Genomic DNA, 23,925 nt, shown 5'->3' on the forward strand with positions numbered 1-23,925 from the left:
TCCTCGGAGTTTGAACTCGCTGGTTCGGATGAGGTTGATTGCTTCGGAGCGGAGTCTCGATCCCAGTGGTTCCAGCCTTTCTCTCGCGTGATGGCTGCTGATTTTGGAGATTCCTCATCATCGACCGAGCTAACGTAGCCCCGCTTCTGAGTGGTCTTTCCACCGGAGGAGTGCTGGCGGGGCTCGGGACGGGTGTCGTTTGTTCGGGAGGATCGCTGTCTCGCGGCTGCTTCTTTTGCGAACTTTGCTCTGGTGTCTTCTTCCATGCAGATAAAGTTGTGCGAGCGAGCGATGGCGTCGGAGACAGATTTTGTCGGATATCGGTAGAGATCCTGGCGGAATGTGGAGTCGACGTGCAAGGTGTTCATCAAAGATTCGACGGCGATATGGTCGGGAATATCAATCTTCGAGACAATAGCTTTGAATTTCTCCATGAAGTCGCGGAGACTTTGGTCGCTGGCGTGAGTGAGGTTCCACAAATCTGACACGGTCGCTTCCTGGTTGGTGAACATGATATAGTTCTTAAGGAAATCCGTCGAGAGGTCGTGGAAACAGTCGACGGAGTTCTCTCTGAGGCCGGTGAACCAAGTAAGGGCCGGTCCTTCTAGGGTTTCGACGGAGAGTTGGCAAAAGCCGGCGTCTTTGTCTTCGTCGGTCAGGTTTGCGCGTCGCATCGCTATGTTGAAAGACGTGACGTGAGTAGAAGGGTCAGAGAGACCTTTGAAGGTTGGAAGACGGAGTTTCTCCATCTTCTGTAGCCGCATGCCGGTAACCTTTTGCGTGAAGGGTGTACGAAGAGATTCCGCGAGTACATGCTCGATTTGGGGCGCGGACGTCGTCACCTGGTGGATCTTCGAATTGATATCGAGGACCGACTGTTTCAACGCGGCTAGTTCGCTTGCGGTGTGCGCATTGGTGTCGTTACCGGCGCTTTGGTTATCGTTATCCCGCGTAGGTGCTAAGTCGGTGGTTCGTTCTGTGGTGAACAGGTGTCGACGATACTGCGCCGCTTCTTGTAGGGCGAGGCGTGCCAGGATAGTTTCCATAGACGCAGGATGGGGAAGTGGAGTTACTGGTGTAGGCGTAGGTGTCACCTCTGGAGCCGACGTCACCTCGAGAGCTTCGCGCTCCTCGCCTGACGAAGAACTGTCGTTGCTAACGACCATAGTTCTGACGTTACTTTGCTAGTTGCCCCACGGTGGGCGCCAACTGTTTGATCGGAAAACGGTAATAAATAAGATGTGGGTTTAAACAAAGACGTCTTATTAATGGTCGGAGAAAAACGTTCAGTCGGTTACAAGGGAAACGAAGAGAGTGCGACAGAAAGGAAGCCGGTGGCTCGATGAGCTACCGGAAAAGTACAACTAACGGCGAGATGAAGCAAAGGTGAAAACCCTAATCTAGCCGCCAAGTGTTAGTCAGTGATTTCGGATCCTTCTCTCGTTGTCTCCCCTTTTCCTTATATAGACGTCCTGATGCCTCGTCTTTGACCTAATTTACGCCATCTTGGTGGGCCTCCTCTGCTGGGCCGAGAAGCCCGTAGGCGTCCGAGCAGCCGCTGAGCCGAATGTACTTCAGTCGATGATGATTAACTAAAAGTACTCAAGAGTCAAGCCGAGAGACCTTACTCTTGAGCCGACCGATCGAGCCGTCGCTCTACTTGATCCGGGCCAGACTTTTCTATTCCTCGGGCCTTGTGGGATGGTCAAATCCATCCTCTACACACATGAAAAGAATCTCTAGTGTTCTATTTTCTTTGTTCGATTAGAGAAAAGAAATTATAATACGCTTTAATATCAAATACACAAGGAAGTCACAAAGAGAGCTATAATAAAATCAAGTCCATAAACTTTGAAGAGTTAACAATTCATTGCAACCATTGGAACTGAAACAGCAGTGATGGAGTTGTAATGGCCAATATGAAGAGCTGGTGCGCTGCGATCACAAATAAGCAACCAAGTAGGTATCTGTTTATATCCATGTAACTGTTCTACACATGATAGAAAATTATAGAGTCATGGGAGTTTCTTTTAACTTGGAATAGTCATTCTTATCAAATACTAGAAACAATTCAAAATCACACTTACAAACTAGTATTATATAATACCGATTCATGTATTATATAATAGTCGTTTGTAAGTGTGATTTTGATTTACAAGCAACATACATTATAGAATCGGTGTTGTAGACTCTACAAAAAAAAAAAAAAATTAAAAACACACATTGTTGATTTGCAAGCGACATAACTATAGCTTACAAAACTTATTTAAACATCCCTTATATATTAAAGGATAAGAATTGTAATACATGCGTTCACACTAAAATGGACACATGTCGAGAGTTTTTAAGCCAAACTCCACACATGTTCACACTATATATTTTACGTTTTTTTTAATACAAAACTCCGATGCATGGCTTTTCTTTACGTTATTTTTACTGTTTACGAATAGAGCTGGACAAATTATTCATAAATTTTGATTCGATTCGTTATGCGTTGATGTGTTGTGATTTTGCATAGTTTTAGCTTTGTTATTTCATATATATTCATGCATTAACCTTACATTTATTTGCATTTAGAGTCTATTGCATGTACATTTGCATCTTGTAGGTGTTGGATGAATTGTTTGGAGTTTTGGAGGTGATTAGAGCACAAAAGGAGCTTTCGAGGAGTCTTGAACCGAACGTGTGAAAGACAAGCATGGATGAAGGTCTTAAAGATATCTTTTGAAACTTGTCTTTTGGGAAGACATGGTAAATTGAGTTAGCTTTACAATGGAGGTGGTTTCAAGTCGTTTGGAGCTGTATTGAGGGATTTATGATCAAAATACTACACACATATCAGTATGACATTCCTAGCGGCCACCCTAGCAACATCAACAATAGCCTTCGAATTGTGTGTGCAACATGGAGAAAGTGGAGAAAACTTTAATGAGTGAGTTTTATCTCTTTAAAGCTTGCAACATGGGGGATGGGTTGTCTATCATGAGTTTGGTGGCTCTTTTGGCCTAACTTTCTCTACCTTTTCTGAAGAGGCAAGACTACTTTGGCCATATGAAGGGGCAAAAGGTGTTCTATAATGGAAGAAAGTGGAGAATAACTTTTATGAGTGTGTTTTATGCTTTATGCTTTCACATGATGGATGTGTTGTCATCCTCCTTTACTTAGGCTATAAAAGAGACTGCAAGGGGAAGGAGGAAGACACAATACACAAAGTACAATACAACAAAGAGTAGAGAGTGAAAGTTTTATAGTTTCATATTTTGTATTTTGAGAGTTTGAGAAAAAACATTTGTTCTTGGAGTGTTCTTGAAGTTTATGTTATAAAGTCTTGTTTTCCTTTAGCCATTCTCTTCATCTAATTTCTGTTTTTCTTGTTTTCATATATCATATCATCTTGGGTATGCTTCTATCCATCATGGGATTAAGTGTAAACAAGATGATTAGTGAGTAATCACCCTTAGGATCAATGGGTTAGGTAGATTAATGGGTGATTAGGGAAGAGTTAAGGTGTTCTAATGGTTAAATGCTTAGATTTCTATGCTTACTAAGTATTCTTAATGCTAGATTAATTTTGGCCATTTTAATCTAGATTCTAAGTGTTTGTAGGGCATCGAAAGTGTTTGCATAATGCTTGAATGGACCTAGTAAAGCTCTAGCTTGAATAACCAAGGAATTGTTGTTAGGATTGCTAGATGGTTAGTAGACTAGAACTTAATGTATGTTTGAGTGAACAAAACGAACGGAAGTTGATGTTTAGTTCATAATTGCATAAGGGTTTCTACCACGGGAGTGGATTAATCTAAATTGAATGAAATCTAGACCTATAGAAAGTTAAGATTATTTGAAGTTAGACGCCTTGATTTAGAACTATCACCTTGAAATCAATTGTCTATATACCCATTGGTTCTTCTTTGTTATATTTGAATTAAAACTCAAGTTATTTCGCACTATTACTTGTTACAAACAAACATCATTTGATTGCACTTAGATTGAGATAAATGGCTTGCATTCTTAGTGCTTAGAATCACTAGAGATTGGATTGACATCTTAAGTACTACAACACTTAAGGATTAAACTTATCCTTTATCAAGTTTTGGCGCCGTTGCCATTCTCTAGATTGATTTTGACATTAGGATTTGGTCATTACTTGAGACTAAGTCTTATTTTTCATTTTTAAGTTACTAATTATCTATCTTCATCTCTATTTGGATGACAGGTGCATGAACTTGAGAAGCAAAGGATCAACAAATCTTGCACCAAGAGTGGACAACATCAAAGCCTTAGAAAGAGAGTTGGGAAGACAGAGAAGAGAAAGAGAAAAGCAAGCCCACTTACATAGATTGGGGCTTGAGATGGAGAGAAACCCGAATCAACCGGAAGGTGTCTATGAAGTTGATGATCATAGACAAAATGTCCAAGGAGTTCCTCCTGGAGCTGCTCAAGAGGAACATGGCCAAGGAGCTGCAAACCTTAGGCCTCAAAATCAACAACGCCTGGGAAGATCCATTGGCACTTATGATCAACCTAACATAAATGGGAATAGGTTGGGCATTAGGGCACCGCCAGTTGCCAACAACAATTTCGAGATCAAGTCAAGCCTCATCAACATGATTGAAAACAACAAGTACCATGGACTTGCCTTGGAAGACCCACTAGATCACCTTGACAGATTTGATAAGTACTGTGGCTTGTCAAAAACAAATGGAGTTTCAGAGGATGCTTTCAAGCTCAGATTGTTTCCCTTCTCTTTGGGAGACAAGGCTCACACTTGGGAGAAAAACATCTCAAGTGATACTATCACCACTTGGGATGAATGCAAGAAGGCCTTCCTCAACAAGTTCTTCTCAGCTACAAGGACTGCCAACCTTAGAAATCAGATCTCTGGTTTTCAACAAAGAGGACTTGAAGGATTTTTAGACGCATGGGAGAGATTCAGAAGCTACCTGTCTCAATGTCCTCACCATGGCTTCAACAATGAGAGCTTGCTAAGCACTTTCTACAGAGGAGTCTTGCCTAAATTCAAAAGCCAGCTTGACACTGCAAGCAATGGAAACTTCTTGGGGAGGACTGTGGAAGATGCTTTAGAACTCTTGGAGAACATGACACAGAGTGACTCTGTCTACAATGATGAATATGATAGAAGAGACAGAGGTGGTGGAGGAGAAGATATGACCACAAAGAGAGAGCTGAAAGCACTTCAAGACAAGATTGACATGCTACTATCAGAAAAGACCAAGAAAGAGGAGTTACATATGGTTGCTGAAGTTGATAGAGTAGAATGCCAAGAAGATATGTACTATGTCAATGCTCAGGGTACATGGTACAAGAAGGAGCCTGACTATCAATACCAGAACAACTACCAACAGAAACCCTTCTACAACAACCAACAGAAGCCATTCAACAACTACCAGCCAAGACCATTCTACAACAATCAGCCTAAGCCATTCTACAACAACAACCAAGGTGGTTACCAACCCAAACAGAACTTCCCTCCTGGATTCTCACCAAAACCAAGTCAACCTGCACAAGACCAAGCTGGATCATCAACACAACCTCCACAAGAGAGTAGTACTGAAGCTATGCTGAAACAATTATTGGAGGGACAAGCAAGAAGTGAGAAACAATTAGGGTATGAGCTGAAAAATCTCCACAACAAGATTGATGGGAATTACCATGATCTAAACAACAAGTTCAAAGCCTTGGAGAACCAGTTTGTCTCTATGACAGCCAGCTCAAGTCGCCAACAAGGTTCCCTACCTGGAAAGCCTGAACAAAACCCAAAGGAGACAATAAAGGCAATCACCCTAAGGAGTGGAAGAGAGTTGCCTCCTAAAGTTCTCATTAAGGATAATGAGAAACAAGGTGGGGAGGTGGTCATCAATGTAGATGATGATGTGGTGATTGTGGATGAGAAGACTAATGAGGAAATCTTGGAGAAGATAGTTGAAGCTAAGGGCAAGAGAAAGATTGGAGAGGAGAAAGTTGAGAACAAAAATGAGGCTGCTACATCAACAAAGGAGAAATTGTTCACTCCTCCTCCCTATGAGCCAAAGCTTCCCTTTCCTGGAAGATTCAAGAAGCAACTCCTAGAGAAGTACAAAGCCTTGTTTGACAAGCAAATGAGTGAAGTTCATCTCACCATGCCCATAATTGATGCATTTATGCTGGTTCCACAATACAGCAAGTTCTTGAAAGATGCTGTAGAACAAAAGAAGAAAGAGATGGAAGGGATGGTGATTCTTACTCATGAGTGCAGCGCCATTATTCAGAGACTGACTGTCCCAAGGAAGCTAGAAGACCCTGGTAGTTTCACCCTGCCATGCGCCATTGGACCTTTGACATTTGAGAGATGTCTATGTGATTTGGGAGCAAGTGTCAGCCTCATGCCACTATCCATTGCCAAGAAGCTTGGGTTTACACAATATAAAAAGTGCAAGATCTCTTTGGTGCTAGCTGATCGATCTGTCAAGCTCCCCATTGGCATCCTAGAAGATCTTCCTGTCAAGATAGGAAATTGTGAAGTGCCTACTGACTTTGTAGTGCTTGAGATGGATGAAGAGCCTAGAGATCCTTTGATCTTTGGAAGACCTTTCTTGGCAACTGCTGGAGCAATGGTGAATGTGAGAGATGGCACAATTGATCTCCACCTTGAAAAAGATCACACTCTCCATTTTGATATCAAGGAGATGATGAAGAAGCCCACAACTCAAAGAGAAATATTCTACATTGATGAGATGGATGTCTTGGCTGATGATTTCCTTGAGGAGTTAGCGATTGAGGACTCTCTTCAACATGCCCTGACCATTGAAAGAGAGACCCAAATGATTGAAAACAAGGAGAGTGATGAGCTAGTAAGAAGGCTAGATGTTCACCTTGAGGAGGATGGAGAAGATGAGTTCATGGAGTTGCCACAAGTGACTCAACATGCTGCCTCAGCAGACATTCAAGAGAACCTCCATGAAGCTGATTGGAGTGAGCTCAAGGCACCAAAAGTGGAGCTTAAACCTCTTCCCGATGGTGTAAGGTATGCTTTCCTTGGACCTAATGAGACATATCCTGTCATTGTGAGTAGTGAGCTGACTGAGAATGAATTGTCTATGCTTTTAAATGAACTTAAAAAGTATAGAAAAGCACTAGGATACTCACTTGATGACATTAAAGGAATCTCACCATCTTTGTGCATGCATAGGATACATCTAGAGGATGAATCTAAAACTTCAATTGAACACCAAAGAAGATTAAATCCTAATTTGAAAGATGTTGTTAAAAAAGAGATAATCAAATTGTTAGATGCTGGTGTGATCTATCCTATCTCTGATAGCAATTGGGTTTCACCTGTGCATGTAGTTCCTAAAAAGGGTGGCATAACAGTTGTTAAGAACGAAAATGATGAGTTAATACCAACAAGAACAATAACTGGACATAGGATGTGCATTGACTATCGAAAACTGAATGCAGCCTCTAGAAAGGATCATTTCCCTTTACCATTCATTGATCAGATGTTAGAGAGGCTAGCTAACCATCCCTATTATTGTTTCCTTGATGGATACTCTGGATTTTTCCAAATCCCTATACACCCAAATGACCAAGAGAAAACGACATTCACTTGTCCTTATGGTACCTTTGCATATCGAAGGATGCCATTTGGACTGTGCAATGCACCAGCAACATTCCAAAGAGCAATGATGTCGATTTTCTCTGATCTTATTGAGGATGTAATGGAGGTGTTTATGGATGATTTTTCTGTATACGGTTCTTCGTTTGCTACTTGTTTGTCAAATCTTTGCAGGGTATTACAGAGATGTGAGGACACTAACCTGGTGCTCAATTGGGAGAAGTGTCACTTCATGGTCAAGGAAGGGATTGTTCTTGGACACAAAGTTTCTGAGAAAGGAATTGAAGTGGACAAAGCCAAGATAGATGTCATGGTTGGTCTAGCTCCACCAAGAACAGTGAAGGATATAAGAAGCTTCCTTGGCCATGCTGGTTTCTACAGAAGGTTCATCAAAGACTTCTCCAAAATAGCTAGACCATTGACCAAGCTGCTGTGCAAGGAGATCATCTTCAACTTTGATGAAGAATGCCTAGAAGCCTTTAAGAAGCTGAAGGAGGAGCTCACCAGTGCCCCAATAGTTCAACCACCAGATTGGAGTCTACCCTTCGAAATCATGTGCGACGCCAGTGACTATGCTGTGGGGGCAGTCTTGGGGCAAAAGAAGGACAAGAAGACACATGTGATCTACTATGCTAGTAGAACACTTGATGATGCCCAAATGAAGTATGCCACAACTGAGAAGGAGCTGTTGGCAATTGTCTATGCCTTCGAGAAGTTCAGGAGCTACCTGGTAGGGTCTAAGGTCATTGTATACACTGATCATGCTGCACTACGACATCTACTAGCCAAGAAGGATGCCAAGCCAAGGCTGCTCAGATGGATATTAATACTACAAGAGTTTGATCTCGAAATCAAGGACAAGCCAGGAGTGGAGAATGGTGTAGCTGATCACCTTTCAAGATTAAGAGTGGAGTGTGGGATTCCTATTGATGAGGGACTCCCTGAAGAGCAGATTATGGCTATAGAAGCAATGGTCACAGCTTGTGAGACTGGAAGGAAGATTGAAGAAATGAAGGCAATTGATGAAACAGGCCCATGGTATGCTGATCTAGTGAACTACTTGGCATGTGGAAGGGAACCATTGAATCTGACAGGCTATGCAAGGAAGAAGTTCTTCAAGGATGTGAAGAGATACTACTGGGACGAGCCTTACCTCTACACTCTTTGCAAAGATCAAATCTATAGAAGAGTAGTAGCTCAAGAGGAGGTGGAAGGAATCCTCACACACTGCCATGGATCAGCCTATGGAGGTCACTTTGCCACCTTCAAGACTGTCTCCAAGGTGCTACAAGCAGGATTTTGGTGGCCCCATATGTTCAAAGACACACAAGAGTTTGTGTCAAGGTGTGACCCATGCCAAAGGAGAGGGAACATCACCAAGAGAAATGAGATGCCTCAAAATCCTATCTTGGAAGTGGAAGTGTTTGATGTGTGGGGCATTGACTTCATGGGACCATTCCCATCTTCCTATGGTAATGAATACATTCTTGTTGCTGTGGATTATGTCTCCAAATGGGTGGAAGCTATAGCCAGCCCAACCAATGATGCTAAGGTTGTCCTCAAGATGTTCAAGAGCATTATCTTCCCAAGGTTTGGAGTCCCAAGAGTTGTGATCAGTGATGGAGGCACCCACTTCATCAACAAACTTTTTGAGAACCTTCTTAAGAAGAATGGTGTCAAGCACAAGGTGGCAACTGCTTATCATCCCCAAACAAGTGGCCAAGTTGAGATTTCCAACAGGGAGATAAAGTCCATTTTGGAGAAGACTGTGGGGACAACAAGGAAGGATTGGTCTACAAAGCTTGATGATGCACTTTGGGCCTATAGGACTGCTTTCAAGACACCCTTGGGAACCACTCCCTTCAATCTTGTCTATGGGAAAGCTTGCCATCTGCCAGTGGAGCTTGAGTACAAGGCATTATGGGCTGTTAAGATGCTGAACTTTGACATCAAGAGTGCCAAAGAGAAAAGACTTTTCCAACTCCATGAGCTTGATGAGATTCGACTTGATGCTTTTGAGAACTCAAGGATTTACAAAGAAAAGACCAAGGCATTCCATGACAAGAAGATCCTGAAGAGGGAGTTCAACATTGGAGATCAAGTGTTGCTCTTCAACTCTCGATTGAAGTTGTTCCCTGGAAAACTTAAGTCAAGATGGTCCGGCCCTTTCAAGATCAAAGAAGTGAGGCCATATGGAGCAATTGTGCTTTGGAACAAGACCGGTGGGGACTTTACAGTGAATGGCCAAAGAGTCAAGCTGTACATGGCGGCCACACCTGAGAAGGAAGGAACCTCGGTTCCACTTACCGATCCCAAACCAGCCTAAACCAAAAAGGGGTAGTCAAGCTAGAGACTTAAAACAAGCTCACTTGGGAGGAAGTCCCACATCTATCCCTATATATATTACTGTTTAACTTGTGTGGTTTTTCTTTTGTGTGTTTGATAAGTGTGTTTAAAATTTTCAGGTGATTCTCCACTTAATCAAAGAAGAAAGATGGCCATCCAGCAAACCTACAAGTGTTAAAATTATTCAACTCCATCTAGCAACTCCAAGCTAAGTGTCTCTACAACCATTGGAAATATATAGTTTTCATGTTTGTTTCTTCTAGACCTCTTCTTTCACCTTGCTCTCACACAAGAGACTGTGTGAAGTAAGTGTGGGGGGGAGAGTCTACTTATCTCACATGTTTTCTGTTTTGTTTACTTGTCATAAGCATTGCATATCCATTTGCATAGAAAATCCATAAAAATTTGCAAAATTCCAAAAATTACAAAAAAAAAAAACATTTAGTTATATCATTTGCATCTTTAGGTTTGAGTCTAGATCATATAGAATGCATAGGTAAAATCCTTACAAAGGACTCATGCAATGAACTCATTGTTGATACCCTTTTGAATCATAATAAGTAGCTTGAGCTTCTTCTGAATTTCTTGTAGACTTCGAGCCTTGAAAACTCCTCTTAAGACTCATTGAATCTTACTCTTTGAAACCAACTCCGATCTTAGTTGACTTAAATGAACTTAATGCTTCTTGCTTATGGTCTCTTGAGTACTAAATCATGGCTTTACACACACTTGAGCTTGTATAAACCGTTTTACCAATCTTTTTGACAACTCAAGTGGTAGTCCATACCCTAAACCCTTCCCTTCTTTCAAACCATCATTAATTGTTGAGTGAGGTCTTTTTGTGAAAGCTTGTCATGTGCAAAATCTTGAAAGTATTAGGAGCGACATTGATTTGTTCTCATCTCTTGCTAGCATTAGGACCTCTTTTGGGCTAGCATCTAGGATGGTGGTTGGAATGATGTGCTTTAATTATTTTGATCTTGGGGATTGAATTGGGAAAGATTATGTAAAGGAAATGAATCAAAAAGTGTGTCTAAAAAAAAAAAAAAAAAAAAAAAAATTAAGAAGATAGCTCAGATTGTGTCAATAAAAACCCCAAAAAGAAAAAAAAAAGAATGGGGAAAAGAAAATTTTGAGCTAAGATACATAGTTGTTAAGACAAAGAAAAGAAAAGAAAAGAAAAGAGTGTTCATTGGGTAAGAGATGAAAATGGGTGTATATTTGGGATTTGAGATGAAGAAAAGAAAGGGTAGAACTTAAAAATTGTCTAGGAAAAGGGTAGAATGATGAGAACCGATTTATGTATGCATTAATTGCTTCTTTTCTTAGATAAATTTTGCATAATGATCAAGCTCCTATTCTTGAGTGTAAGTCACCATAGCAAAAAGTATTTGGACCCTTCTCATTCTTCACATTAAGCCATTTTTTCTCACCAAACCAAATGATTTGGACCAATTGGCAATTTGCGAGAATTCACTTATGATATTTCTTATTGAATGTGAGAGTTGGTTGATTTGAGGATTCATGATAATGAGTTAAAAGATCAAAGGAATTGATAGGCCTAGAGAAGTTAGAGCTAATAAAAACATTTTGCTCTTGCTATTTGGTATGATTTTGTAAGGATATCACAACGATGGCATTGAAGAGTTTCTTAAGGTCATGAATTTCCATGTGTGTATTGAAACATCACTTCCCATGTTCTTGAAAGTTTACTTGAGGACAAGTAAAGGACTAGTGTGGGGGAGTTGATGTGTTGTGATTTTGCATAGTTTTAGCTTTGTTATTTCATATATATTCATGCATTAACCTTACATTTATTTGCATTTAGAGTCTATTGCATGTACATTTGCATCTTGTAGGTGTTGGATGAATTGTTTGGAGTTTTGGAGGTGATTAGAGCACAAAAGGAGCTTTCGAGGAGTCTTGAACCGAACGTGTGAAAGACAAGCATGGATGAAGGTCTTAAAGATATCTTTTGAAACTTGTCTTTTGGGAAGACATGGTAAATTGAGTTAGCTTTACAATGGAGGTGGTTTCAAGTCGTTTGGAGCTGTATTGAGGGATTTATGATCAAAATACTACACACATATCAGTATGACATTCCTAGCGGCCACCCTAGCAACATCAACAATAGCCTTCGAATTGTGTGTGCAACATGGAGAAAGTGGAGAAAACTTTAATGAGTGAGTTTTATCTCTTTAAAGCTTGCAACATGGGGGATGGGTTGTCTATCATGAGTTTGGTGGCTCTTTTGGCCTAACTTTCTCTACCTTTTCTGAAGAGGCAAGACTACTTTGGCCATATGAAGGGGCAAAAGGTGTTCTATAATGGAAGAAAGTGGAGAATAACTTTTATGAGTGTGTTTTATGCTTTATGCTTTCACATGATGGATGTGTTGTCATCCTCCTTTACTTAGGCTATAAAAGAGACTGCAAGGGGAAGGAGGAAGACACAATACACAAAGTACAATACAACAAAGAGTAGAGAGTGAAAGTTTTATAGTTTCATATTTTGTATTTTGAGAGTTTGAGAAAAAACATTTGTTCTTGGAGTGTTCTTGAAGTTTATGTTATAAAGTCTTGTTTTCCTTTAGCCATTCTCTTCATCTAATTTCTGTTTTTCTTGTTTTCATATATCATATCATCTTGGGTATGCTTCTATCCATCATGGGATTAAGTGTAAACAAGATGATTAGTGAGTAATCACCCTTAGGATCAATGGGTTAGGTAGATTAATGGGTGATTAGGGAAGAGTTAAGGTGTTCTAATGGTTAAATGCTTAGATTTCTATGCTTACTAAGTATTCTTAATGCTAGATTAATTTTGGCCATTTTAATCTAGATTCTAAGTGTTTGTAGGGCATCGAAAGTGTTTGCATAATGCTTGAATGGACCTAGTAAAGCTCTAGCTTGAATAACCAAGGAATTGTTGTTAGGATTGCTAGATGGTTAGTAGACTAGAACTTAATGTATGTTTGAGTGAACAAAACGAACGGAAGTTGATGTTTAGTTCATAATTGCATAAGGGTTTCTACCACGGGAGTGGATTAATCTAAATTGAATGAAATCTAGACCTATAGAAAGTTAAGATTATTTGAAGTTAGACGCCTTGATTTAGAACTATCACCTTGAAATCAATTGTCTATATACCCATTGGTTCTTCTTTGTTATATTTGAATTAAAACTCAAGTTATTTCGCACTATTACTTGTTACAAACAAACATCATTTGATTGCACTTAGATTGAGATAAATGGCTTGCATTCTTAGTGCTTAGAATCACTAGAGATTGGATTGACATCTTAAGTACTACAACACTTAAGGATTAAACTTATCCTTTATCATGCGTTTTGATTCGAACCGAAAAATCTGGATATCCGTTACTCTACGAAGCAAATCAAATACTAAAATGCAATATCCGTAACAAAAAAAAACAAATCACAAATATCAATATTTATAGGAACGAATATCCAATTTGATCTGTTATATGCATATATATACATATATTTAAATAATTATATATAAGTTATATATTATAGTTTATATAAATTTTACAATATTTTTGTTTTTAAATAATTTCATTTTAAGAATTTTTTTTTCATGTATTATTTTGAAAAAAATGTCATTTAATATTAATTAACAGTATCTCTATATATTTATCAATCATATTTATATACTTTTACATACACATATATGTGCACATTGACGTGAGGACCTTATAACTAAATATTTACCACAACTGAAATATCTAATTTTTTGAAAGTTAAAATATTTTTTTTCTGAATGCTTCTTTCACTATCGGCCAAATTGTAGTAAAATGATTTGTCTTAATAATTTTCTTTTTTTTAACTATTATCCGTTTAGAAACTATAATATGAAACCATTGGTTCGACATCACGACTATCTAAGATTCATAACATGAAAACAAACAAATAATAGTAATTTTTGATTATCACAGGAAAAAAAAGAAAAACATCAAACATTTTAACCGAACAAACCAAATAAATATTGATTTAAAATGATAGTTATATTTTAGGAGATTAAAAACGAAAAAACAGCCTAAAACCGAACCGATATCCATATTAAATAGATTAATGTTTCCTTATTAAAAAATAACGAAACTAATAATCACATTCCGTGCAAAGCGCGGGTTATTACCTAGTATATTGTATATTTTAGATACACTAGTAAAAATCTACAGCATAGCCACGGTAGTACCACTGTAAAACCATGACTATAAAAAGAAAGCCAGGACTCAGTCACGAATTAGCCACGATTAACCCCAAAAAAGCCACATAATAGCCACGAAGCAAGAAAGTGGCTACGCTAGCCACGATTTAGCTACGAAGTTTCGTGGGAAGAGAAATGCCACAGTTATAGCCACTACTGTTTCAGTAGCTATATTACTAGCCACTGTATAGCCATTTTTTTGTCATGGCAGTGTACAAACCCTAATTCAAACCTCCAATTCTATACCCTAAACCATAAATTTAAACATACATATAAAACTATATATCCAATTTTTTCAATCTTATAATTTAAATTACAAACTCTAATATATTTAAGCTACAAATAAATTTCAATGTTAAACTCTACACTACAAGAAAACATCGGTATTCTGACGGACATTCCGACGGAAAATGAAATCCTCGGAATTTCCTCGGAATATACCGACGGAATTCCGAGGAAACATCAATCCGTCGGAATATTCCGAGGAAATTCCGACGAACTAGTGATCGATCGATGCGTTTTTTGACATATACCCATCGATCGATCACATTGTTACGCTTTGGTCCATCTTAGTGATCGATCGATGCGTTTTTGGACATAAATACATCGATCGATCCGTTTATAAAAAAACATTCGAGATTTTGAAACCCCAAACACTAGTTCCTCAGAATTTCCTCGGAATATTCCGAGGAAATTCCGAGGAACACTTGATATCCTTGATCGATCGATGGGATAATCTCATCGATCGATCACATTGTTACGCTTTGGTCCATCTTAGTGATCGATCGATGCGTTTTTGGACATAAATACATCGATCGATCCGTTTATAAAAAAACATTCGAGATTTTGAAACCCCAAACACTAGTTCCTCAGAATTTCCTCGGAATATTCCGAGGAAATTCCGAGGAACACTTGATATCCTTGATCGATCGATGGGATAATCTCATCGATCGATCACATTGTTACGCTTTGGTCCATCTTAGTGATCGATCGATGCGTTTTTGGACATAAATACATCGATCGATCTGTTTATAAAAAAACATTCGAGATTTTGAAACCCCAAACACTAGTTCCTCAGAATTTCCTCGGAATTTCCGACGGAATTCTGAGGAAGAAAAGGGTTTCCTCGGAATTTCCTCAGAATATTCCGAGGAAATTCCGAGGAAATAGGGTTTTTAAACCGAAAACAACGTTTTGCGGTTTGAATAACACCAATATAACCCTTATTAAGTGTCTTACGTTCATTATGAAGTCAAAAATTTGTTCATTACCCTATAATAAACACTTTTTCGATTGTATGAACGAAATCCCCACAACATAAGAGAAACACTTATACACTTTAATGAACGGTAAAGGGAATACTTACAATTCGTTTTGAAATTTGTTATTTCATGGTTTATGCTCATCTATACAAAGAATCCTCAATGGTATGCATTACAATTGTATAAGAAATAAAATACGGCAAAAAAAATTGATGTTTTGAAACCCCAAACACTAGTTCCTCGGTATTTCCTCGGAATATTCCGAGGAAATTCCGAGGAACAATATAAATTAATAGAAATACATGCACATGATATTCTTTTTCCTCGAATTAATGAAAATATTCCGAGGAAATTCCGACGGATATTTAAGTGGCCGTCGGAATTTCCTCGGAATATTTTCATTTAACCGGGCAAACAAGCCGCCAAATATTTCGCGAAAATTGAAATTGAAAATACTGAGGGAATTCCGACGGAAAATATCCGTCAGACCCAAGGTTTTATAAACTCGAACCGCATCTTCTTCCCCATTTCTCTCTTCTTCCCCATTTCTCTCTTCTTCCTCTCCGGCGATCTCTCTCTCCTTCCGGCGTTCTCCACCTTCTCTCGCGACGATCTCTCCGGCGAATCCTTTCCATTCCTTTACAAATCATGTAAGGACCTTATCCCATTCACTTAGGTCCTTTTTGTTAGGTTTTTAAGTAGATTTGATGATTTTAGAAGTTTTTTGATAGATTTTTGTTAGGGTGATTGAGTAGGATTGTGATTTGTTGTGTAATAGGTTTAGAATTGTGATTTGGTTGTGTTGAATTGATTTAGAACTTTTTTTATAAATTGTTTATTATTTTTGTATTTACAAAACGTTTATATAAATTCGATTTTACAAAACGTTTTTGTATATAAATTCGATTTTTGGATTTATAAAAGATGATTTCATATTTATAAAAATATTTATATTTATTAAAACTAATTTTGTATTTATAAAACATTTTTTTGATTTATAAACACTATTTTTTTTATTTTTGTATTTATAAAAACTATTTTTAAATATACAAAACGTTCTTTGTATATAAATTCGTTTTTTGGATTTATAAAAGATGATTTCATATTTTAAAATTAATTTTGTATTTATAAAACATTTTTTGATTTATAAACATTATTTTATTATTTTTTGTATTTGTAAATACTATTTTGTATTTATAAAAAGATGATTTCATATCTATAAAATATTTATATTTATTAAAACTAATTTTGTATTTATAAAACATTTTTTTTATTTATAAACACTATTTTATTATTTTTTGTATTGATAAAAACTATTTTGTATTTATAAAAAGATGATTTCATATTTATAAAAATATTTATATTTATTAAAACTAATTTTGTATTTATAAAACATTTTTTTATTTATAAAAACTATTTTATTATTTTTTGTATTTTAAATATGTTTTCTATTTCAATTTTAATTTTATATTTTTGAATTTCAATTTAAAAAAATAAATTTATAATTTTTTTTTTGAATTTTGGAAATATTCCGAGGAAGTGTATCCCTCGGAATATTCCGACGACATATTCCTCGGAATATTCCGAGGAATTTCCGACGAAAAAAATCCTCGGAATATTCCGAGGAAATTCATTTCCTCGGAATTCCGTCGGAAATTTCCGAGGGATTTCCGAGGAAAGATGAATTTCCGAGGAGTTATTTCCGAGGACTTTTTTCGTCGGTATGTCGTCGGAATAGCGTTATTCCGACGACATACCGACGATTTTTTCCCTCAGTATGCCGCTGTTTTCTTGTAGTGCTAAATTTTAATAATAAACTCTACAACAGCAAATACATTATATCCAAATCCTATATCATACATTAAACCATTGACCATTGAATCTAAACCCAAACTTTATATACTATAAACTCCAAAACATTTATACTTTCCATTATATAACTTTAACATTGTAAATTATATATAATTTTTCATAGTCCAACTCTTAAATATAACCATATATCTTTTAAACTCTAAACCTAAAACCTTATATATTTCAAATTTCCTAACACATACATACTTTCAATTATTTAACTTTGACATTTATAAATGTAATCATATTCTTCAAACTCCAAACTTTAAACTTAACCATATATTAATTAATTAACTCTAAACTCCAAGTTTTTTTTTTTTGAAACACAAACTCCTAACTTTATATTTTCCAAATTTTATAACCAATTCTTTTAAAAAGATTTAAACTTCAATTTTTATTATAAACTAAATCACCAACTATTAATTATTATATAATCCTTAACACTTAAATATTTAATCCTTAAACTTTAATCTCTAACACTTCATAACACTCTATATAAAACTAAAACAAATGTAAATAACAATCTCCGCCCTAGTTTCTTATTGGTTAAAAACAAGAGTGTTCGGATAGCAAATCCAACCATTGGTTACAATTAATCAATGGTCTAGATTGATTCTTTTTGTGTTTCTTTGTCATTGGCCAGACAGATCTAGCACCACACAATTCAATCCTCTCTTTCAGGTCTCCTTCCCATCTTCTTTCACGTTTCTTCCCCTCCTCTTGCACACAAATTAACTTGCGGTTAAGGGTGATTATGATGATGAAGGTCGCAGAAGAAGAGAGTCTCCGTGGAGGGTGATGACGATGGTCGCAGAAGAAGTGACTCGATGTGAAGGGTTACTCGCCGTGAAGGGTGACTCTGGTCTTAAGCTCTTCGTCGTAACCGATTTCATCAACAAATCAACACGAATGAAGGTACACAAATCCCTTCTCACAAACTCAAATTTCTAATCTGTAATTTCTTTAGGGTTTCTTCTGTTTTTCAAAAGATTTAATTTTTTCTTCTTTACACAGACGACCGCTACGAATGGAGAAGGGTGAGAAAATAGACAGCGACGGAGTACACGAGACGGCGACAGAGTGCGGTGGAGGTGGCAGAAGATCTCCTGGTGGTTTGGTTGGTGGTGGAGTGGCACGACTATCACCGGAGACGCGGATGGGTGGGCTATCACCGGAGGAATGGTGCGGTGCTGTCGTGGTCCGGTGGTGCTGAGCAAGAAGAAGAAGAGAAAGGTGGAGAAGACAAGAAGCCGGAGACACCATCGGAGGTGGTCAGACGAGGACGTCAGGATTTGCCGGATTTATTGTATTTTATATATATTGTTTGTATTTTATTATATATTATTAAATGTCCATTTCGTTTTTTATTTATTTTTTTAAATTTTTATTCTAAATAGCCACGACAAAACTGTTACAAAATAGTGGTTATACATTTAATCTGTGGCAAAATCGTAGTTAGGATAGTCACGAAAGTATCGTGGTAAAATCGTGGCTGACAGCCACGTTTAGCTATGGTTTTTTTAGCCACAGTAAATTTTTGATCTAGAAGCGTGGCTTTTTTTTTTCATAGCCACGGTTTTCTCTTTTATAGCCACGACGTTGTAGTGGCTATGCGGTAGATTTCTACTAGTGATAATTCTCGCTTTTCTTTATGTAATTTCAGGATTTCTTTTCGTTGATCTGTTGACGTGAATACGGTTACTGGTTGTGATAGAAAACCCTCTATCGACAGGAAATGATCATCGATTATAGTACTATCGATATTCGATGATATACAACCAAAACAATATATGCATCCGGAGGTGACCTTTCTTTTTTTTTTTTTTTTGATAAACCCTATCGGCTGATCCGGTCAGCCCCGGGAAGAACGCAGTTAGTGCTACATAGTGGACTAACACGAAAACGTACCACACTGCCTGACCCGAATTTGGAATACCTTCCGACTAATGCCAGGGGGTGAACCAATCATCTGTTATGGCCCACCATGTAAACCACTTGAACGGAAGCCAGGACTGATGTGGGTACACACCAAACCCCAAGAGATTACCGCTAGGCTACCACCACTTGGTTAGGTGACCTTTCCTCGGAAAGGTGTTCTCCCATATTTTTCCTTTGATTCATATATAGTATATATAATTCAAACTTAAGAGTGCACATAAATAAATAAAACTTTCAGCGATAAAATGAGATATATAAACCTCTGAAAGTCAAACAAAATCGAAAATATCATCCCATCAGGCACTCTATGAAGCATAAAACTTTCCACCGTTCTCCTCCTCTTCCACATATGTATATACTTACTTTATTGGAACCGTAGTCTCCTTTACGATTTCCCTGAAAATATACTAAAAAAATCTTGAAAGCAGTAAAAACACCCTCTTAATTATCTATATGTAAAAAAATCCTCCAAACTTGTGCATGCAAAGCTCCTCATCGAGTGTAATCTCCTTGATTCCTTTCAAAAATGAATCCTTAATGTTCTTGACCGTCCTTTAGGGTTCCTCATCGATACCATATGATCAAAAGTCAAGCAAGAAGGGATCAACAAAATCCCACATACTCCCCCAATGACTATACTCGTCTTCTCCACCAAAAGGCCAACCCGTAGCAGATCCATCACCAACCATATTATAACCCGGATCCATACCCATAGAACTAACCGGATTAACGGCCGTGGATATTGATAGACTCGAACCCACCGAGCCAGTTAGAGAATTCATATTCTCCATCAAATAATTGGTATTATTACAAGCACTTCCTCCTTGTTCTTGCCCTAACGCCGCTTCATGACGAAACGACGTCGAATTAGCAACCGGGGCATCTGTGAGCTCCACGTCACCCATCTTGTTATTGTTATCACACGAGTGAAGATTCTGATACGGTTGGTGATGGAACTGTCCCACTTGCGTCATCTGATTTGGTTGTTGTTGTTGGTGCGGGAGAAGACCATAACTAGGGCATGACATAGAGGTCCCACCAGAAAGAAAGATATTGTTGGTAAAAGGCACACCGTAATGACCAAAGGCGGAGGCGGAGGAGGCGGCGGAGGGACGAGGGAGGAGAGGTCTTAGGGTTTGAGTGGAGGAAGAAGAGGAAGAAGGAGAAGAGGAAGCGGCGGAGACGGTGGAGGAAGAAGAAGAGACTGATGAAGGAGAGGACGGAGATAAGTTGAGCTGAGCACGTGACCCGTATAGGAAAACGGCGGCTCGGTCGTAGGCACGTGCGGCGTCTTCGGCGGTGGCGAAGGTACCAAGCCACTTGCGAGTGCGTTTACGTGGCTCACGGATCTCGGCGACCCATTTGCCCCAGCTTCTTTGTCGGACGCCACGGTAACGAAACTTGGAGTTGTCGGGACCACCTTTGCCTTTACGTTTGCGTTGTTGTCCGGATGAGGTTGAGTCGGTGGAATCGGTTTGAGGATTGTGGGTTAGGGTTTGTTGGATATTATCGTCAAGATTGTGTTGTTGTTGTTGGGAAGGTAAAGGGTCCATAGATGAAGAAGAAAGGAAAGAGAAATGGATTAAAGAAATTGAGAGGACGAATCAAGAAGGAAGAGAGACTGGAGAGTGTTTGAATGTCAGGGTTGTGAATGGTGGATTAGGGCGGTGCTTCTCTTTTTATATATACTTACATTCTCTTCACTCTCACTTCTTTCTTTTTACTTTTACTTAGCCCATTTGTTTTCCCACCAATGACATTTTTGTTGTTATTATTATTACTAAGTTTTGTTTTTGGTTGTTGTTACCTCCATTGGAATCCTTAGAATTATTAAAGTAATTTTTTTTTAAATAATTAAGAACTCTAATCAAATTAGTATGTTCAATGGTGTTATCCAATTTGGAATCCTTAAGAATAAAAAATTAATAAATTTTAAAACATGTGAAATTAAAATATATATTTTTGCATGATTAACTATCATTAAGAAAAAAAAATAAAACATGTCAAATTTAAATATTTATTTTTGCATGATTAACTTTCATTAAGAAAAAAAAACATGTAAAAATAAGATATTTATTTTTGCATGAGTAACTATCATTAAGAAGAAAAAAAATTAAAACATGTTAAATTTAAATATTTATTTATTACATGATTAAATATATAAAAATACATTAATTATTAATTTAAATATACTTTCATCACCAAATACAATAATTTTTAATTTTCTATAGCAATTCTAATCTTTTAATCAATTTTAAAAGTGGTTTCTATAAGTTATTTAAAAAAAAAAAAAAAAATTCAAGTTTCTATAGCAATTCTAATCTTTTAATGAGTTTTAAAAGTGGTTTCTATAAGTGATCGGAAGACATTAGCTCCGATGATGATCGGAAAAGAGCTTGCCACGTCACTAAGGATTTGCTCCTTAAAACCTCTTAATTTAGGACTGTTCCTTACCAAACTGAGCTTCGTTAATATTATTTTATTCCAATTAGTCTAAGGACCCTCAAAATATACAGTTGCGGGTGGTCTAAGGTACATAAAAAGCTTATACAAGAAGAAACACAAAAACGAATTGCATGCCAAGTACAAGTCAATCGTTCCGTCTTGCAACTAGATTATCATGCAAAGATGATTGAAGCTGAGATGTTGAACGTCAAGTCCACAAAAACGAGGCCAAACATCTATTGGTGTTATAAACTTCACATAGTTCAATAGTTCTAATCATTGTGTTGATAATCAACCAGGTTCTGAAAATAGTCGGATAAAACATTCCTTTTTATTAAAATTAACATGAAATATATATATATATATATATATATATATATATATACTGTATATATACTGGCTTAAAAATTACGCGGGATGAATGTTATATATAAAAATAATTTTTATCTATTATTACTTATTTGTATTCATTTACGTATTATGTATATAATTAAATTAGAGTAAACACATAAATCAAAACAATACATCTTGTTTATTTATGATATTTTTTTAGTAAATAAATCAAAACAATCATTTTATTTATTTAATATGATATATAACTAAATTTTAATGACATGGACATAGATATATAATATATTTTAATATAAATATTTACTATTAAGAATTCATACTCATGTGATAAACACAAAATTTCCAATCTGCGATTTTTTAAGGCAAATTTCAAAATTAAAATATTAAGGTTTCAATACTTTCCAATACAAATTACGAAATTATCATATTTAAGTATTTTTCTATGTTATATAATTTAATTTTTAACTATATTAATATATAATATGAATGTCTAGTAAATGAGACTTCATATTCATACGATTTATGATCATCTCTATCTTGTTATTACCAAAAAAGTTAAACCATTGATCACAAAATTTTAGTGTGAGACATTTAACGTTTTTAGTAATTTATAGTCGTTTTAAAAATTCAAAATATAACATATAAGAAAAAAATTAATTTTGTTTATTATATGGTTAATGTGGTTGTTTAATATTTTAATAATATAAAATTAAACAAAAAAGAGGTAAGATACAAAAAATATTATCAAATATTTATTATTCATAATCATTAATTGTCATATATACGTTAACCATATTAGGCAATTCTATAGCTTTTATTTAAGGAAAGTGCGAGACTATTATTTTGTACACTATTTATCAATTTAATAGTTAGTTTGATAAAAGTATAATATAAGTTAAGATGAACCAACTTAATTCTCTAAGAATTCTGAATTTCATTCTCATGGTGACACATGACTACAAAACAATGTTGTAATGTTTCTCAATTAATATGTAAGAGATTTAAATCTCAGATCTGTCCATGTTGACAATCCATATATTAGTCTCAAACATCCATTTAATTTACTAAGTTTAATATATTTTCTATAATTGTGATGTTAAATTTAGCTTATAGCATCTCTTCGGGGGGGGGGGGGGGGGGGGTATTGGAACATGAATTTATGTGGAATTTGATGATTTTAATAGTTGAGGGGATTTTACAAGTTAACTAGATTTAACAAATTTTATCAAATACTTTTACATAGATTTTCATTACTTGTGTATAGAATTCTATTGATTGTTATTAACTTTTAAAGTAAGAAACTAGTGGTGGTAGAAAAAAAGGAAAGAAAATCATTTCAACTAAGGCAATTCTTAAACAACTTTAAAAAAAAAAATTGTCATAAAAAAATCTCAAGAAATAAAATGACCAAAAAAATTAATTTCTACTTCTTACTTTATAGATATATAAATAATAATAAAAAAATTATATAATTTCGAAATATATGTTTTAAATTTGAATTTTTGTAAAAAAATTTGAATTATTATTTTTGAAATGTTTAATTAAAAAATACGAAAGCCTTTTTAAAACTATTTTTACAATTTTTATTTTAAATTTTTAATATTTTTTTCTATCTTTTTAAGTTGTGAATTGTATTATGTTAAAATTGTGATTTGTATATTATTTCATTCTTCAATTTGAGTTTTTGTATGTGAGTGTATTTTATTACATTGATTTCAAAATCTTATGGGTATAGATGATATTCTCAAAGTTAAGTACTATGAGTAAAAGCAAAGAAAAATTACATCCCAATAACAATAGATTTTAATAGAATCATAAAATCAATGAAAACTAAATTTTTCCAATAACAAAGGATTTTGAGTGGAACTTAAAAATCATCACTCCAATAACA

The 23,925-nt window shown here is 36.3% G+C and overlaps 2 protein-coding genes, 1 long non-coding RNA gene and 1 other non-coding gene across 4 annotated transcripts; 2 read left to right on the plus strand and 2 right to left on the minus strand.

The window, feature by feature from the left end:
- Positions 1 to 2,498: 2,498 nt before the first annotated feature.
- On the plus strand, positions 2,499 to 13,076 carry LOC125584304. Its single transcript, XM_048752615.1, has one exon. The coding sequence runs from the start codon at positions 4,221 to 4,223 to the stop codon at positions 9,939 to 9,941; it is 5,721 nt and encodes a 1,906-aa protein (XP_048608572.1). The 5' UTR covers positions 2,499 to 4,220; the 3' UTR covers positions 9,942 to 13,076.
- LOC125584733 lies at positions 4,863 to 4,969 on the minus strand. Its single transcript, XR_007321642.1, has one exon. It is a non-coding gene; the product is annotated as a small nucleolar RNA R71 (small nucleolar RNA).
- A 4,207-nt stretch (positions 13,077 to 17,283) lies between the features above and the next one.
- LOC111213866 lies at positions 17,284 to 18,667 on the plus strand. Its single transcript, XR_002663456.2, has 2 exons — positions 17,284 to 18,215; positions 18,315 to 18,667. It is a non-coding gene; the product is annotated as an uncharacterized LOC111213866 (long non-coding RNA).
- Positions 18,668 to 19,411: 744 nt separating this feature from the next.
- On the minus strand, positions 19,412 to 20,867 carry LOC106356691 (ethylene-responsive transcription factor ABI4-like). Its single transcript, XM_048752616.1, has one exon. It carries the CDS (start codon positions 20,789 to 20,791, stop codon positions 19,820 to 19,822), a length of 972 nt encoding a protein of 323 aa, XP_048608573.1. The 5' UTR covers positions 20,792 to 20,867; the 3' UTR covers positions 19,412 to 19,819.
- Between the last annotated feature and the right edge of the window lie 3,058 nt (positions 20,868 to 23,925).

Source organism: Brassica napus, chromosome C3 (genome assembly GCF_020379485.1).
Source record: "Brassica napus cultivar Da-Ae chromosome C3, Da-Ae, whole genome shotgun sequence".
NCBI classification, from domain to species: Eukaryota; Viridiplantae; Streptophyta; class Magnoliopsida; order Brassicales; family Brassicaceae; genus Brassica; species Brassica napus.